Below are 16,795 nucleotides of genomic sequence, written 5' to 3'. Positions count from 1 at the left end.
TATGGAAAAGTGTCTTAGGAGGTTTTGACTAGTATTACAGCAGGGGTGAAAGTAACTTAAGGGACTTACCGATATGGAGGGCTGGAGTCCTGAGTGGGGGGAGGTGAAAGGGGTGGGGCCTTTAAATTGCCGCCGCTATGCCAGGGCTCTGGCTGTGATTTAAAGGGCCCGGGGATCTGGCTGCAGTAGCGTCGGCTGGAGCCCCATGGCAGCTGTAGTGGCAGCCAGGAGCCCCAGGGCTCTGGTGGCAATTTAAAGCCCAGGGGCTCCCAGGTGCCACCGCTACCCCAGGGCTCCGGCAGCGGGGCTCTGACAGCAATTTAAAGGGCCTGGGGGGTCCGGCCACTGCCAGGAACCCAGGGACCTTTTAAATTGCCTACCTGGGGAAGCTGCCCCCTGCCGGTACAGTCAGCTGTGAATTGGCTCTTGGCAGTATGCCAGAACAGACTGGTTTACTTTCACCACTGTATTTCAGTTAATTTCCCTGTTTTATTACAGAACTCAATTTTCAAAGTTGGATGCCTAAGCAGCCATACTTAGGTACCGAGGTCAATCTCTTTTGTGCTGATTTGGGCACCTTGTGTACCTGAATATAAGGGATCTAAATAAAATGGCACCCAAATAAATGGAAGTCTAACTCAAGACACCCAAGTTTGAATACTGGCTCCACAATTTCATCTTGTAACTTTAAAAAGTGGAACATTCTACTTTAATATACATGACACGGCTTCTAGCAGGGGATCTGCCCCTAGGAGTTTTATCACTCTCAAATAAAAGGCCTGCTCCTGCTTTCACTTAAGGCTGTGATAAAAACAATAGGGGCAGATCCCCTGCTGGTATAAATTGACACCAGCAAGGAATCTGCTCCTTGGATTTTTTTTTTCACTGCTTTATGACTGTGTGTGCTGGTGTGATTAAGAAAAATACCTATTATTTTTGTAACCAGCCACATATGTTCCATTTTCATTAAAAAAAATTATCAGCAAATCATTTAGACAGTGCATTGTAATTTGTATACATTTGTTTCCGAAAATGAAGTAACAAAATGTGTCTGGGAATGTTGGTACTGTAACTCCAAATTCTTGTTGACTCACTCACTTCCTGATGAGATCCTTACACAAAAAAGCTACAACATGTAGAAACTGCAAGCCATTTAACTCGAGGTAAGGCTGCTCGACAATTCAAAAGACATTATTTGTCTCCCACTTCTAACAGTGTGCAGAATGTGAAGAAAACTCATGTCATGTTGCAGCATCCAGAGCAGAACACAAGAGGTGATAAGGACATAGAAGTATTGAATAAAAAGTACAACAGAGTCTCCACTTAACACTTTCCTTCTTTCTTCTCTTTAATATAGACACCTACCTGAACCAAAGCCTGAGCCAAAACTTTCGAAACTGGTCTTGATTTAAGGATCAAAATTTGCTAGACTTTGCTCTATCTTTACATGATGTTCTAGGCAGATCATTCTTTTGGCTGAATTACTTATCAATGTTATTTTAGCAATTATATCCCAATAGTAACAAACCAAGGGAATGTTAATAGATTAATATATCACCTAGTCTAGACAATGATTTGCACAATAGATTACAGGTGGCTGAAATTTTTCAAGCTAAATGTTTCTACTTGAAAAATGCCATTCTTCAAACATGAAAACTTTTGCAAAAACCTATACAATTTTGAAAAGAATTGTGAATTTTTTTTGCAACTTTAGTGCTTTTCATCCCTGGCAAAGGAAAAAAATGACTAGAGGTCAAGTTATTGGGAATTCCTGTTTACTTTAATGATCTCTGTTACCAATACTGCTATGGGAATGTAACCTCATGTTTTCCCTGCTATAATGATTAATCTGATTGCTAAAAGAATTTGTATATTTCTGTCCTTTCCTCTTTTCTAGAAAAAAAATGCTGTAAGGTGTTACCTATGAAAATCCAACGGGGAATAACCCACAGGTAATCAGCAAAATGCCAGCTCCACTTACATAGAAGAGATATGTGGGTGGGATTCGTGTTGTATTGGGTCAGACCATTATTCCATCTAGTCTAGAGCTGGGTGACCTGTGAGCTACTTTTGCAAACAATTGTCAGTGTCTTTGGGATATGAGTAAAGGGCTTGGTAGGTACTGAACAAAATGTTTCTTTGCATGTGTGGCAGCAAAGAAATATGTGTGAAACAGAACATTTATGACAACTAATAGGCCTGCTTCCAGGGGCAGCTCCAGGCACCAGCGCAGCAAGCGCATGCCTGGGCTGGCAACCCATGGAGGGGCGGCCTGCCAGTCGCTAGGAGGGCAGCAGTCAGACAGCCTTCAATGGCAAGCCTGTGGGAGGTTCGCCAGTCCTGTGGCTTCAGTGGCAATTCGGCAGCAGGTACGTCAAAGGTGCGGGACCGGCAGATCACCCATGGAAACACCGCCGAATCCGTGTGACCAGCAGACCTCCTGCAGAAACGCTGCCAAAGGCCACCTGACTTCCGTGCTTGGGGCAGCAAAAAACATAGAACCGCTCCTGCCTGCTTCAGTGACTCCCACTGGAGCAGTAACAGTACTAATGCATCTGCACCCTTATAATTATGTATTTCAATAGCTTATGGTCTTTTCTACCTCTTGGGCCAAATTTAGAGAAGGTGTAATCAGGTGCACCTCCACTAAAGTCACAGGTTGAACCCACTGACACAAGGTCTAGATTTTAACTCCTATTTTACGCAGCTCTGAAGTACTGTGTGTACTGTTGCTATATTTCAGCACAGCAGTGGCTGCTTTTTAGTGGTCTTAAGGTGCTTTGGGGTCTTTAATGGTGCTAAGTAAACATAAGACCAGTACCGGATATTGAAACAATAGGTCAAATTATGAGTTTTCACAAAGAAAAAAATGAGATGAAACTTAAACTAGATTTTTTTTTAAACAGAAACTAGAAAAACCTCAAATTTCAGGGCTTCTTTATTTCAGGCAGGCTGGCTTGTTATAATTTAAAACAATGAATTTCTTATCTTTACTGTAAACTATCAAGTAAATTTGCTGGAAGTAATTAAAATAGCAGTATGCTACACATTGAAGCAGCATGCAGGTGACATAGGCACTTGTATCCTAAACCTCATACCATTTCATCCACAAGACTGCAGTCACTTCCCTGTTTCTCAAGAGAGGAGAACAAAATGATCAGGATATTTCGAGGGCAGTTTGTAGAATGAACATAAGCTACAATCCACCAGCTTTGCCAATCAAAATTGCCCATTCACATTAATGGATGACACAAACGTGTGTGGCAGACTTGTCTTCCAACACAAACATCTCACTGGAGCTAAGCTGTAAAAACAATAAATGTTCCATGCTGTTGGACAAAGTAATGAGAAAAATGCTCAGATGTGACCTTTGTGAAAAAGCTTCATGAGACACACTTTTTTCTTTGATTTCAGTAGAGTTGTTGATTTCAACAGTGATGTCAATAAGATCAGAATCCAGCTATAAACCTCCTGGCATTTGTTCTAAAGTAAGACAGATTTTTATTAAAGTGCTAACTTTAACTGAATACCCTTCCTGTCTCAATTTCCCAAGCAACCCTATTGTATTCATGACCTGCTGAAAGATTGAATTCTGCACCACCCACTGGATTTTTTTTTATTTTTTTCTTTTAAAGATGATGCTTCCAAGTTAACATTTCTTCTGAGCTTCTCAGTGCATCCTGTCTGTCTTTGTCTTGGAAGCTCTAGACAGTGAATGTCTTAATTTTGTATCTCATACAATACCAAGCACAACTGTTGACACCTAACAAATAATAATTAGCATTCAATTTGAATTTCACTAATTGGTGGTGATCCCAAACACAGAGTTGGAAATGGAGGTTACTCAGTTTTTGCTCAGAAACTCCTAGCATGGGATCCAAAAGGGTATTTAGGCACCTCAGTCCTGTTTTTAGGAGCCACTACAATCCACAAAACTCCCGCTCAGCTGCCACCTAAACCTGCAGGAGACTAAAGTTGCTTGGTGCCTAAGGTTTTTGCAGTGAAAGTTCTCTAGGTGCCTATGTTTCTGCCTCTGAGCATGCTCACTAGTGCCTCAGTGTAGGAGTCCCCCTACCCACTGCCCCTAGCTATTTTGTGTGAACTTGCCTGAGGGACCAGATACAGTAGCAGCCTCTCAGCACACCTAGTGGATCAGGCCCTGCATGCAATGTAGGCAGCCAAACACCTATCTTCCCCTGCTTCATGACTCACAAGCAGAGATAGGTACTTTCCTCCATCCCAAACTTGGTGCCATACTCCGAGAGAGGGGTGGAGCTTAGAACAAACCCCCACATTAGCATCTTCTAAGGGTTAGAGCAGGCAGCTCCCTACCTAGCATATAGTGGGTTTGTGGATCATATTCTAGGACACATCTCTCTTCCCCAGGCATTATACAGGAAGCCTATACAGCTAACTCGGGCTTTGTGGATTGCTTTGTTCCTGTGATTCATTAGGTCCTTTTGTGGCCTTATTACCTAAGTAAAAACTAGGTAAGAATACCAGAGATTGGAAAGCCATGTTCTGTCTATTCAAAATAGTCTTCAGCCCCAGCTGTTCCAGATTCACAGCAGTTGTTATATGGTGGTTCTCTGGGTAGCAAATACATGCAAGGTGTTGCCTGTCACTCTTGAATAGATCTGCGAACATTCATACACATTTTATCTATAACCACAATTAATTCCAAATTGTGTGGTGTGTACTGGTCTGCATTATGTGGCTCTGTAAGCAGTGTAATGCCCTTCTGAACTCGGGTATGCTGGTGAGATTGACAGATTGGCAACTGGTTACTTAGGGTTTTTGTTGCTGAAGCTTGGTTGCCTCTTCATATTATAAATGTCTTTCAAGGGAATAGGCCACAGGCCTTGCTCTTCAGTTCCTCCAGGATGAAAGTAATATTTTAAATGCCATAGTCATAATGGCTTTTTATATTTCCCTGGCAGCGCTGATAAATCTGTCTGAGTAAGTATTTCTGAAGTTCAAACGTCAATAAGAATTTTAAGGACATGCATTGCAGATCATCTGTTACCATTAAAACAAGGAACCACCTGAATGGTGAAGTGGAATTTAGAAAAAACTGGAAAATCAAGCTAATCAGAGTGCATCAGGAGGCAAGTCCAGGTTGAGCAACACAAGGAACTTATTGCAGCTCACTAAGCATGTTGCGCACGTAATCAGTGACCTGAGTCAGAAAGGATAGCAAATGAATGAATGTGCTACCAGGTTAATGTCCAAATTCACTAAGTTAGGTGCAAGGTGGTATAACTTCCACTCCCTTGCACCAGCTTGGTCACTCTTTGTTGCTGCTCCTTCTCACCTCCTGGTATTTTAACTTGGAGAAATCAACTTTAAAATCCATTAGCAGGCCCACAGAAGCACAGGCTTTTTATAGAGACGATGTCTCAGAGCATCCCTTATCTATCCATTCAGACTACACCCTGGCCATTGCCATATGCGTTTTGGGCATCACTGCTGTCCCACAGCTCCTCAATCCTTGGAAGTGAGGAGGCTGTGGTTGGCTTCTGCTGCTGGAACCTTATTCTCTTTTAGAGTATGCTCTGGGGCCCTGCAGCAGACCCTGGGCTGAATTTAGCCTCATAAATATTAGCCTTAGTACCTGCTGCGGTAAGAGCATACATACTGGAATCTGCAATGAATAGCTAGTGGATGATGTTACTGTAAATGCAGTGAGAGTCATCATGATGTGACCTTCCAACCATGTAAAGGTCAAAAGAGTTTTATTTCTAGGGTGAACTTAAATAAAACAAACCTCCAGAAATTGTCAACCAGCATACTGGAGAGTTTACTCATGATTCCATTAGAGAGGTTCATAGGATCAAGTCTCCAAAGAAAACACTGAACATTTTCCTTCCTGTACAGATGTTTGACCACAAGCAGAGAGAGAGATTGTTTTAAATTCTCTTTCACATTGCTTCAATCTTTGTTTGTTAGACATGATCAAGCATGAAAGCCCCATGTTTGCCTCTCTTTCCCTTGCACTCCACTCCCATCTGCAATCATTTATATGCATAGACATTCAGACCAGATTTTTACAAGTCACCAGTGATTTTGGATAGCTAGGATTTTTTGGGTGCATAACTTGAGTCTGATTTTTTGAGAAGTGCTGTGCACCCTCAGTGTCAGGGCGGTTCCAGGCATCAGCACGCCAAACGCGTGCTTGGGGCGGCAAGCCACTGGAGGCGCTCTGCTGGTCGCCGCGAGGGCGGCAGGCAGGCTGCCTTCGGCGGCATGCCTGCGGAGGGTCCGCTGGTCCTGCGGCTTCAGCGGACCTCCTCTGGGAGGTCCGCCAAAGCCACAGGACCACAGGACCCTCCGCAGGCATGCCACCGAAGGCAGCCTGCCTGCCATGCTTGGGGCGGCAAAATGCCTAGAGCCACCCCTGTTCAGTGTTACTTCTATTGGGGTGTTCTGGGTGGGTGCTGAACACATCTGAAAAATAGGCCTCAAGTGTCTCAAGTCAGGCATCCAAAATCAGTGATCACTTTTGAAATTTATGGTCTCGATAACTGTTCTATTGATTATGGGAGTTCATTTCCCTAGTGCACATCCCTACTTATTCTGCTCAGAATTGTCTGGTATTAACCTTCATTGCAAGCTCTGTGAGAAGGGACCATGTCTGCCTGCACCCCATAATATTAATTAAATGCATTCATTATATGAATGTATTTCAGATGGCCCCTGAAAACTCTGTGGAGGGTAGTGGATGTTTGGCTCCCATCAACGTTCAGGAGAAAATGAAGAGGGCCACTCAGTTCCAGGAGGGAAACAGGCCATGAAGCCCTTCCTGAAGTCACCAAGATAAGAAGGAGGCTGTTTCTGGAGTCTGGGTACAAAAGACACTTTTGAAATGGGACTTTTGGAGGTTTGATTTAATTTAGAACATGACTCTTCAAGTGAATATCACAGCTTGGTCCACTGCCAGTCCCAGCAACCAGACCCTGTCTGATTTGCACAGCTCTGATAAATCTATATCCTTGGTATAGCAGTCAGCCCTAATAAATATCTGTTATGTATCAGCCAACCCACGAGGGCTGCAACACACCTAAAATCCTGGTTGATGAGTTGAGAGAAAAAGACAGGACTCTGGGTTTCCTAGGATCACAACTTAGGGAGTGCATATGATACTTCCCCACTGTTCCCCTTCAAATTTCATTCTTGTGAAGCAGTTAGGTCAGCATGGCAGCCCAGGCAGGGTGTAGCATCTCTGATTCTACCAAGCCAGCATTCTGGGCTTCTGCTTGCTTTGCTGCGGGGTATCAGATAAAATTAACAACTTTTGCAGTTCTCCTTTTTGCTTCTCACACTGTTATTGCAAATCACTGAATCTACAATATGTCACTGACATTTTTTAAAAAGTGTAACTAGTAATCTTCAACTACTTTACTGTCTGAATTTAACAATCACGATAATATTAGGTTTGGTCCCATTAATCTCTCTCTTTTCTAATAATGCTAGGGGGAAAGTTATTCTTAAGAATGCAGAGGAGCCTGTAACACCAGATCTGAGTTAATACCTTAAATCCCAAATAAACACACCCCCTCTTGAGGTTTCAGGCTGGGCATCCTAAAACTACTATCCAAAATTACTAGTCATTTTTTAAAATCTTGGCTTAAAGAGTGATAGTGTACTTGACTGCACTATATTAGTCCATTGAATAACTGAACTGTACCTTGGACCAAAACTTGTTCTGAAGTAACACTGGCTTTCATTGTGGCACTAAATCAATGGAGTTACTTCAGACAGACACCATCATACAGGAGTGCAGAATTTTTCTCCTTGTGTTTAGAGGTAATCACTGGAGGTGGGGAGAGGTATTCTAGGAGTAGCTATGTGAGTGCACGACACAGTAGAGAAGTTCTGTTTGTGCAATCTGTCCCTTTCTCTTCCTTAGTCATCTGCATCACACCCAACACTGGTGCTGCCACTGAAACACAAAGAAGGGATTCAGGACACAGGTTACACTAACTAGGGCCAGGGCCGATGAGAGAGGGGGAAGCCGGTACAAATTACTGGGGCCTGGAAGGGAGCCCGGTGCCCGGCTTCCCCAACCCTGTTTAGCCACTCCGCCCTTGCTGGGGAGTCCAGAATTTTTTTTTTTCACCGGGGCCAGAACCCGCTCTTGGCGGCCCTGACTAGGGCAAAAAAAAGAGGGAGACATGAACCAAATGAGAAATTTCATAGGCTGTAAAAACTGTAGAATATGAAATAGAATCATTTAATCCAATGAAAACTGACTATTCCCGCTGTTGCCCCATTCTTATATATATATTTACAGCTGGGCACGTTTTTCCCTTTAGATTCCAGTAGTGACATTAAATGGATATGGATGGTTCTTAGTGTTATGGATCATGGTCAAAGATCCTTTCATTCCTTTTAAGCTCCTTTCTCTGAAAAACATGTTCACTTCTTTTTAATTCAGGATGTACTACTTTAATACATTTACTCCAGGAAGCCAAGCATTCTTTCTCCTAAAATGGAATTGTTCAGAAACATAGAAGTGCCATAGATTCCTCCCCTCTTTCTGAAGTTTTCTGGCATGACACCCCTTATCAAATTCTGAAGTACTCAAATAACCTGTTGTTAATGGATCTGAAAGCATCTTACAGGTTTTTTTGGGTGGGTTTCAGTTAATCAGACATGGGTACTAATTGTTTATAGTTTAATGGTTATATATGTGCCCACTGCATTGGGTGTGCACCCTTTGTGAAAGAAAGCTATGTCAATAATCACTTATAACATGTTTTTACAGTATATTAGAATACTAATTTGACTAACAGTATGATGATTTCTCTTTTTCTGGCTGTATATTTGACCAGTTGTCTGCAATGTCATAGAATGCCTCTCTCTCTCTCTCTCTCTCTCTCTCTCTCTCTCTGAGGTCCTGATCTTGCAAATGCTCAGACTCTCATTACTTTCATTGCAAGCTGAACTGACTCAACACATCACAGATCAGGTTCAAAAAAGACTTTATCAGTAGGAAAAAAATACTATGAAACTTTGATACTATCTTGGAGATGGCATCAAGTCTAAATTCCTACATGTGCTTATTATGATAAACATGGTTGTAGCACCATCCTTTGCTTCATTTATACTAGTGGCTGTGAATCTTAAGCACTCACGATGCTATCTAACCTACTAGCATTACAACCCTTACTGCAAGCTTTAGGAAATTCCAACAGCTGGTATTAATGAATTAAATAACTCCTTCCATTTGAACTTCCTTGTGTTATGTGATTTAGTACAGGCATTTGTAAAACAGATTTTGCCCAAGTTTTCATTGACAGCTTGTTTTAAAGCAGTGAAAACATCAAAAGGAAAAAGGGGATATGTCAAAGGTCCAAGCCAGTTATCAGATGATCAGTTCCTTCCAAGTCTCATCACTTCAGAGAAATCAAAAAAGACACATGCATCTGAGGAAGTGGGTATTCACCCACGAAAGCTCATGCTTCAAAAAGTCTGTTAGTCTATAAGGTGCCACAGGATTCTTTGCTGCTTTTACAGATCCAGACTAACACGGCTACCCCTCTGATACAAAAAAGACAGGAGACGATGAAGATATAAATCCAGCTGAGCATGAAAATTTTTTTCAAAGTGTTTGAGTTTTATATACACCTTTGCCGGATGGGGAGCATTATTGATGATGCTTTCGGAAAAATGAATTCTTAAGCATAAAAGATGTATTAATGTTAAAGACATCTGTTAAACAACCAAAAAAGGAAAATATTTTTCTGACTCTTTTTCTTTTACCTCCTACAATGCAGAATATTTTATCAATGTTGCCTCCGGTCACAATCAAAGAAGACAGCAAGATTTGTAGAATCTCATTTTCTATCTAAACCAGCTGTGGGATGGCTTAGCATCAGAAAAGCTTGACTTAGACCAAAATTGCTTCTGAACAAATTATGACCAAATTTTCAAAAGTGGTCACTAATTTTTAAGCTTCAAGTTTTAGGTACTCAACTTGAGACACCAAAGGCTTGATTTACATAGAAACTAAAGACCCACAGTTTGGAGAGGCTTTCCAAATAAATTACTTAGGCCAAAGGGTTGTCTTTTTGATACCTCTATATTTAATCAACAGACTAGCATTGTATAGGTTTGAGGATGAATCCTTCCTCAGTCATAATTCCTCACAACTGTTGGTTAATAGTTATCAGGATTAAAAAGTGATCTATTACCATTTTTAATGTGCAGGATAGGTATGTAAAATACCCACTGTATCCAAACAGAAGGAGAAAGTAAATATAGTCTATAGTAAATCTATTAAAATATATAATCTTGTAAATAAGCACTTAGTTCCTGATCTTTGGGTCCAGCTAAGCTCTAGTTAGTGAAGGATCTTAGAAGGGGACAAAGGTAGGTGTACACAACCATTGCACTCTCTCAGCACCAGAAGCAGCCGGGGGTCAGTTCAGCCCCCATTATAAATTAGAACAGGATCAAGGCTGCTCTAATTTATGTCAGTTTGCAAGTATTCCCAAGGAGCCATGACACTGGTCAGGGATAACTAGAATGCAGCACATTGTGACTACTATGCCTCCTGTCCCAACACTTCCCCAAATACCAGAGGGACTGGTAGAGGGGGTATAAAGCCATGAAAAAAAAGCAGTTGACTGGTTACGATGGTTTTCTTTAAGGTTGCTCTGTGCCACTGAAATAGCTCAAAAAGGTTTTATCAGAGGGTAGGCTCAGTTCTTTACTTAAAACTATATAATATGCAGTAGCTTATAGTCTCAGATCATGCTAAATCAGTCTAAATAATAATGTGAACAGTCACCTTCCTTTCCTTCCTGGTATCATCAGGCAAGAGTTGTGGAACCTGAGATTCTAGTACTCTTATTTCTTAAGGCTTACACGTTCTTCCCACAGAATAGCCTTCCATTATTACTATGTGTTGAGGCATGCCTGCTTGGCTTGAGGCTAAGCTCTCAACTGGGTTAGGACACTGGGTTAGGACGCTGATTCCTCTTGGTTGAATGCCAAATTCCCAGCTGAACTTGATCACAGAATTTATAGGAAAGCAATTAGATCATCCAGTCCTCCTTCCTGCTAGTACAGGATTGTTCTCTGTTCTTTTAATGCTTTATCTAGTTTAGTTCTAAAAGTCACACCTGATGTGCTTTCTGCCACTTCTGGGAGATTTTTAACAGAATGTTAGGAGCTATTAGAAAAAGGATAGATATCATAATGCAACTTTATAAATCCATGGTACACCCACAACTTAAATGCTGGGTGCAGTTCTGATTGCCCCCATTTAAAAAAAGATATAATAGAATTGGAAAAGGTACGGAGAGGCAAAACAATGATTAAAGATATGAATGAGCTTCTGTATGAGGACTGGGACTGTTCATCTCAGAAAAGATACAACTAAAGGGAGATACGAAATTATGAATGGTGTGGAGAAAGTGAATACCAAGGTGTTATCTACCCCTTCACATGACACAAGAACCCAATGTCACTCAATGAAAATAATAGGCAGCAAGTTTTAAACAAACATAAGGAAGTACTTCTTCATACAATGCAGTCAACCTGTGGAATTCATTGCCGGGGTATGTTGTGAAGGTCAAAAGTATAACTGGGTTAAAAAAAGAATTAAATAAGTTCATGGAGGATGGATCCATCAATGACTATTAGCCAAGATGGTCAGGGATGCAACTTAGGCTCTGGGTGACCCTAAACTCTAATTGCCAGAAGTTGTAACTGGACAACATGGGATGGATCACCCTGTTCTGTTCTTTCCCTCTGAAGCATCTGGCAATGGTCACTTTTGAAAGACAGAATACTGGGCTAGATGGACCATTGATCTGACCCAATATAGCCATTCTTATATGGCCCAATGAATACCATCCTCTGGAAGATTTAACTGATACTCAGTCTAAAGGAAGTTAGTTCTATACACCAGAGTGATTGCCTCTGCTTCTGTGACCATGACCTCCCATAACAACTGTATTGCACTGGAACAATGAAACTGTCAAACAACTGGGATAGACACATGACAATGAGAGACAGAACCAAGGATGTGGGATTCACTGCCAGAAGCATTAAGAACATCTCTAATCTTGCTGAAGTCAGAGTTAAAAGCAAAACCTGCCTTTTAACCCAATGTTTCACAAAATAGTACCCTCATTCTGCCAGACGCATTTAAACACAAAATGAAGCACGCCACCTAAGCTGGATTCTTGATGACAGGGAAGGGGGAACAAGGTCATCTTTTAACTCACAAGAGGTGCTCAGATAGTATCATGGAAAGGGCCCTAAAACCTGAACCAAATAACAAAATATCCATTACTTAATTATAATCAACCTCTCCTATTTACACTCCTTTTATTATTATACTAAACAATTCATTTCCTTCTATGATGTTTACAACTTTCAATATTTGTACACGCTTAACATAGTCCCCCCTATAGTCATCATTTAGAAAAGCTATACTTATTTCTCTCTCATCTCTTCACACGTCATTTTTCCTGTCACTAATTATTTTTCTTTTTTGTGGGTTCACACCCTACAATTTGTCATCTGTTGATTAATGAGGTACCTACAAATTAATATAATAGTCCAGATACTGTTACCTCAGAGCTGTACAGACAGAGGGAACAATTACCCTCCTGTTCCTGACGCCTTTGAGTGTGCAGCCCACAACTACATCATTCCCCCTTTTTGCTGCCATGTTACCTTGCAAAATCCAGAACACAGCTGTAATTAAGACCAGAATCTAGCATATTCCATATTCCCTAAACAGCCTTTATTGTGAAGCTCATTTGTTGACTTTTAACAGTTGGCTATGCAGCACTTAGCCTTTACTGGCATTTACGTTCAAAATTCCTATATTTAAAGTTATTTTGTCTCTTTATCTGTTTATTCAGTTCCCCTTAAGAAGTTATTCCTACTGTCACCTGATTTCACCTTTGTCATTAAACTTTTAACAGGTGTTGCATTATCCAGCTATACAGATAAGAATTTAAATAACTATATAATTTTAAAATACTCATATTACTATTTAAATAACTATATATTTTAAAAGACTATTATAATAGCAAAGATGGCATTAGCAAATACATAGTGTAATATGTATCATTAATATTTTAAAGTACAATAAAATCATTCTACTACTCAGAACTGGTTAAGTTGGGATAAAGAGAAGTTGAACTGTGAGGAGGGCCATGGAAAGAGCGGTAATAAACAAATTTTGATTTGTAAGTGCTTGTTTAGAAACATCTAACACATTTATCAAAACTGTTATAGGAAAAACAGAAATGGGAAGATTCTACACAGCAACATCCTCCTAGCCATCATGCCAAATAAATGTACTCAAGAACCAATTATATAATTTCATATAACTTTTCTAGGAAGTTTAGTAATTACCTACACAGAGTATTTCTAGGATAAAGTCACTTGTGCAATGACCAAGCCCAATATGTTCTAAATAAAAGAAATTAGTGACAACGAACAAAACTAACCCCAGAGACTGTTTTAAAGCAAGTTTCAAGCACGTGGCCTCAACATCATGAAAAAGAAACAAATGAATAACGTTCAGACTTATAAAATGGCATCTCAAAACCTAAGTAAGACGTTGAGGGGTGCTAGATCTCTTCTCTTATGATTCTAGAAGCAATTAAATGCGGTGTTGTCCAGCAACGTTAACAGGTTGAGTGTACCAAAACAAGTACACTTATTCTTCGATGACCTTGAGATTAGCATGGCTGTGATATTTTCATCCTGGAAAGGTTACTTAGCATGGCTCTCTCTTTCCTCCAGTTCTGGGATCAAGGAATGTGTAAAGTTGTGTTTTGTTCTTTCAATGCTTAATATTTTCTTTATCACTGCTCAGAATCTCCCCTGTATGCTGTCCTTTCATTGACCTACAGCAGAAATTGGAATGAGATTGATTACACTGCTCTACAGCCAAAATGCTTCTGAAATAAATGTAGTCCAACTTTACTAATTCTGGGTCACTGAGAATGAAAATGATGCTTAAAATTGTTGATTGGCTCTAGTTTTCAAGATATGCTATTGGGTCAGTATATATGACCCTTGACTTGGGAATGGTGGAGGATAAGTGAGTTTTATAAAGGGAAGGGATCTCAATTTAAACCAGAAATGACTAAAATACATCTTTGACTGGATCTATGAATAAATCTATGACTGGGTTTGGACAGTACTTGCTTTTTAGGCAAAACAATGAATGAAGCAATCTGAAGCTGGTATTGCATCATACATGATATGAATTACATCATGTTATTCCTAGAAGTCATGGATGATGCAATCATAATGAAGCTTACATCACTCTGCTGAACAAATTGCCCTATATCAGCTCTAGAAATCATACAGTGTCGTGCTCTCATTTGTCAGTGTTTGATAAACAGTGTTCTGTTTAGCCAAAGTGAGCAGAGATGCCTCGTATTTGTGTGAACAGTGCAGATAACTTCTGCTATGTTTGTGGTGAAGTGAATTTTGCATCACAAAAGCGCAGTATAACTACTATGGTTAAGAAAGCCTATCACCCTGATTTTGGCTGCAAAATTGGAGATCAGGACAAGAGGTGGGCCCCACACATATGCTGCAACACTTGTGCAACAAATCTTCGCCAGTGGTTTAACAGGAAAAGGAAATCTATGCCTTTTGCAATGCCAATGATTTGGAGAGAGCCAACAGATCATACCAGCAATTGTTACTTCTGCATGGTGCCTCCAGTTGGGAAAGGTGTGTCAAAGAAGAAAAAGTGGACCGTGTATTATCCAAACATTCCATCAGCTATATGCCCAGTACCCCACGGAGGACTGCCGGTTCGGTTCCTGATGCACCAGAATCATTCTCACTTGAGTCAGACGAGGAAGAGGAAGAGGATGAAACTTCTGGTCCTGAACCATCAGTGTCACAGGACCCACATATTCTCCCATCCTCCTCCTCTGAACCACACCTCATAACACAAGGTGAACTGAATGACCTTGTCAGGGATTTGGAACTACCCAAGAGTAAGGCAGAGCTGTTGGGCTCCAGACTACAGCAGTGGAATCTCCTGGCAGGCTATCAGGGCAAATGGAGTCCATCAATGCTTGCAGACTATTGCTGGACAGTGACAAGAGATGCTCCATTTAATGAATACAAGAGACAAGCCAAGAAGCGCCAAGTAGACACTGAATAGGACTAAACTATGTACATAATAGTTTTTTGCCTTTTGTTTCATAATAAATTTTATTTATATAACCCTTTTGCTGATTTTTAAAGTGTTACATACACAGGACAGGTGAAATATTATCATGTAAAGCAACCATAAACACATGAAAAGACCTAGGTTTACAATTTATGATTAAAACTCTACTATCTACACAATATATATAGACATAAAATGTAAAAACTTAAATATCTTAGAAACAGTAGCCAATCAGTTGTTTTGTAATATTTGAATTCAGCACATCAAAATACATATCACATTTTATCTCTGAAGCAGACAACTTCTCATAAATTGTAGACCAGTGTTATCCTCTTCTGCCAAGCATAAGACAACATTTAATCAGAATAAGTAGTAAACCAATGTTAAACTAAATTTCTCCTGCTGTCTGATTCCTTATAATTATTGTATAGATCAACAGTTGCAAGGAGATGGAAGGTAAAAAAAGGTGTTGTACGGCGATTTGTAATGCTTAAAACAATGTACTAAGTAAAAACAGCACAAGGTATACAGTCTATATTCACTTTTCCAAAAGGGGAAAACACTGTCCTATTTACACCCACCCCCAGGGGGACTTTCCCCCTCTAAGACCCCCTTCTCCCAGCTTGACTATACCGTGTGAACCTGGGCCAATATCTAGTGCAGGTTAGCAAAAATGGCCGGTTCGTTGTGCCCTTCTCTTTGTAATTAATACTAAAGCGTGTTTCCTTGAGGCGCTTCTATTCACTATTCATCACAGGCTTCCGAGCCGTCTGCCTCCCTGCTAACCCGGGGCTTTGACAGTGTGCCAGTTATGAACCGAGCCCACCTTCATGCGTGGCAGTGTGGTGTGACCCCGGCCAGACCAGCCACCCCCGCTGTTCTACGCTGTGCTTCCCCCGCAGTCCCGCCTCAGCCGCCAGACGAAGCCCAGAACCTCGCTCCAAAGCTGCTGCCAACCCCCGCTCCCTGTCGCCGGCCTAGAACACGCAAACGACCAGGGCTCCGCAGGAGGGGCGTGGCCACGGCCTGACGACGTATCAGCTGCTCGCTCTCTGCTGTCTACGGTTGCTGACGTCAGTGAGCGCGCAGGGGGCGCGGAAGTGGCGGTTGGCGATGGCGGCTGCGGTGGGGATGGGGCAGCAGTGGGTGTTGGTGGAGATGGTGCAGGCCTTCTATGAGGTGAGACTCCCCCCTGCTCGGGCCGGGGCCGGCACCCCCGCCGCCTCCTTCTTCAGCGGGGCCGGCGCCGGGGCTGTGAGCTCAACCCGAGGGAGCGGGGCGCTGAGTGACGGCCCCGCCTGGTGACACCAGCTCTCGGGGGAGGGGGTGTCGCGCGGGTGGCGGTGGCGGGCACTGGGGGGGACCCTGTGGCGTTGGTGATTCCAGCAGGAGCCGAGCACCAGGCTGTACTGGCTGCACAAGGAGCGGGGCAGTGAATCAGTCCGGTAGGGTATGGTAGAGCTGATGGAAAGCCCACTGGAGCAAGCAGCACTGACTGTCACTTCTCACAGACCTAAGTGGGGCTCAGAGAAGAACAAGGAGAATGACTTGGTGGCCTGGAGAAACTCAGGGTGTGAGGAAGTGGGATTGCTGATCTTGCAGAGGTGGGAAGGGGATCACAGT

General features: G+C 41.8%; 1 protein-coding gene across 1 annotated transcript in view; it reads left to right on the top strand.

Moving 5' to 3' along the window:
• The first annotated feature begins 16,250 nt into the window (after window positions 1–16,250).
• The window catches only part of SPTLC1 (serine palmitoyltransferase long chain base subunit 1), a 55,275-nt gene continuing 54,730 nt past the window's right edge, over window positions 16,251–16,795 (top strand). Inside the window, exon 1 of the mRNA XM_030566355.1 lies at window positions 16,251–16,351. Coding sequence (XP_030422215.1) covers window positions 16,286–16,351 — 66 coding nt within the window. The 5' untranslated portion in view covers window positions 16,251–16,285. The remainder of the gene's footprint in view (window positions 16,352–16,795) is intronic.

Source organism: Gopherus evgoodei, chromosome 6 (assembly GCF_007399415.2).
Source record: "Gopherus evgoodei ecotype Sinaloan lineage chromosome 6, rGopEvg1_v1.p, whole genome shotgun sequence".
NCBI classification, from domain to species: domain Eukaryota; kingdom Metazoa; phylum Chordata; order Testudines; family Testudinidae; genus Gopherus; species Gopherus evgoodei.
The sequence above is the reverse complement of the archived record's forward strand: the minus strand, read 5'-3'. Positions and strand labels throughout refer to the sequence as shown.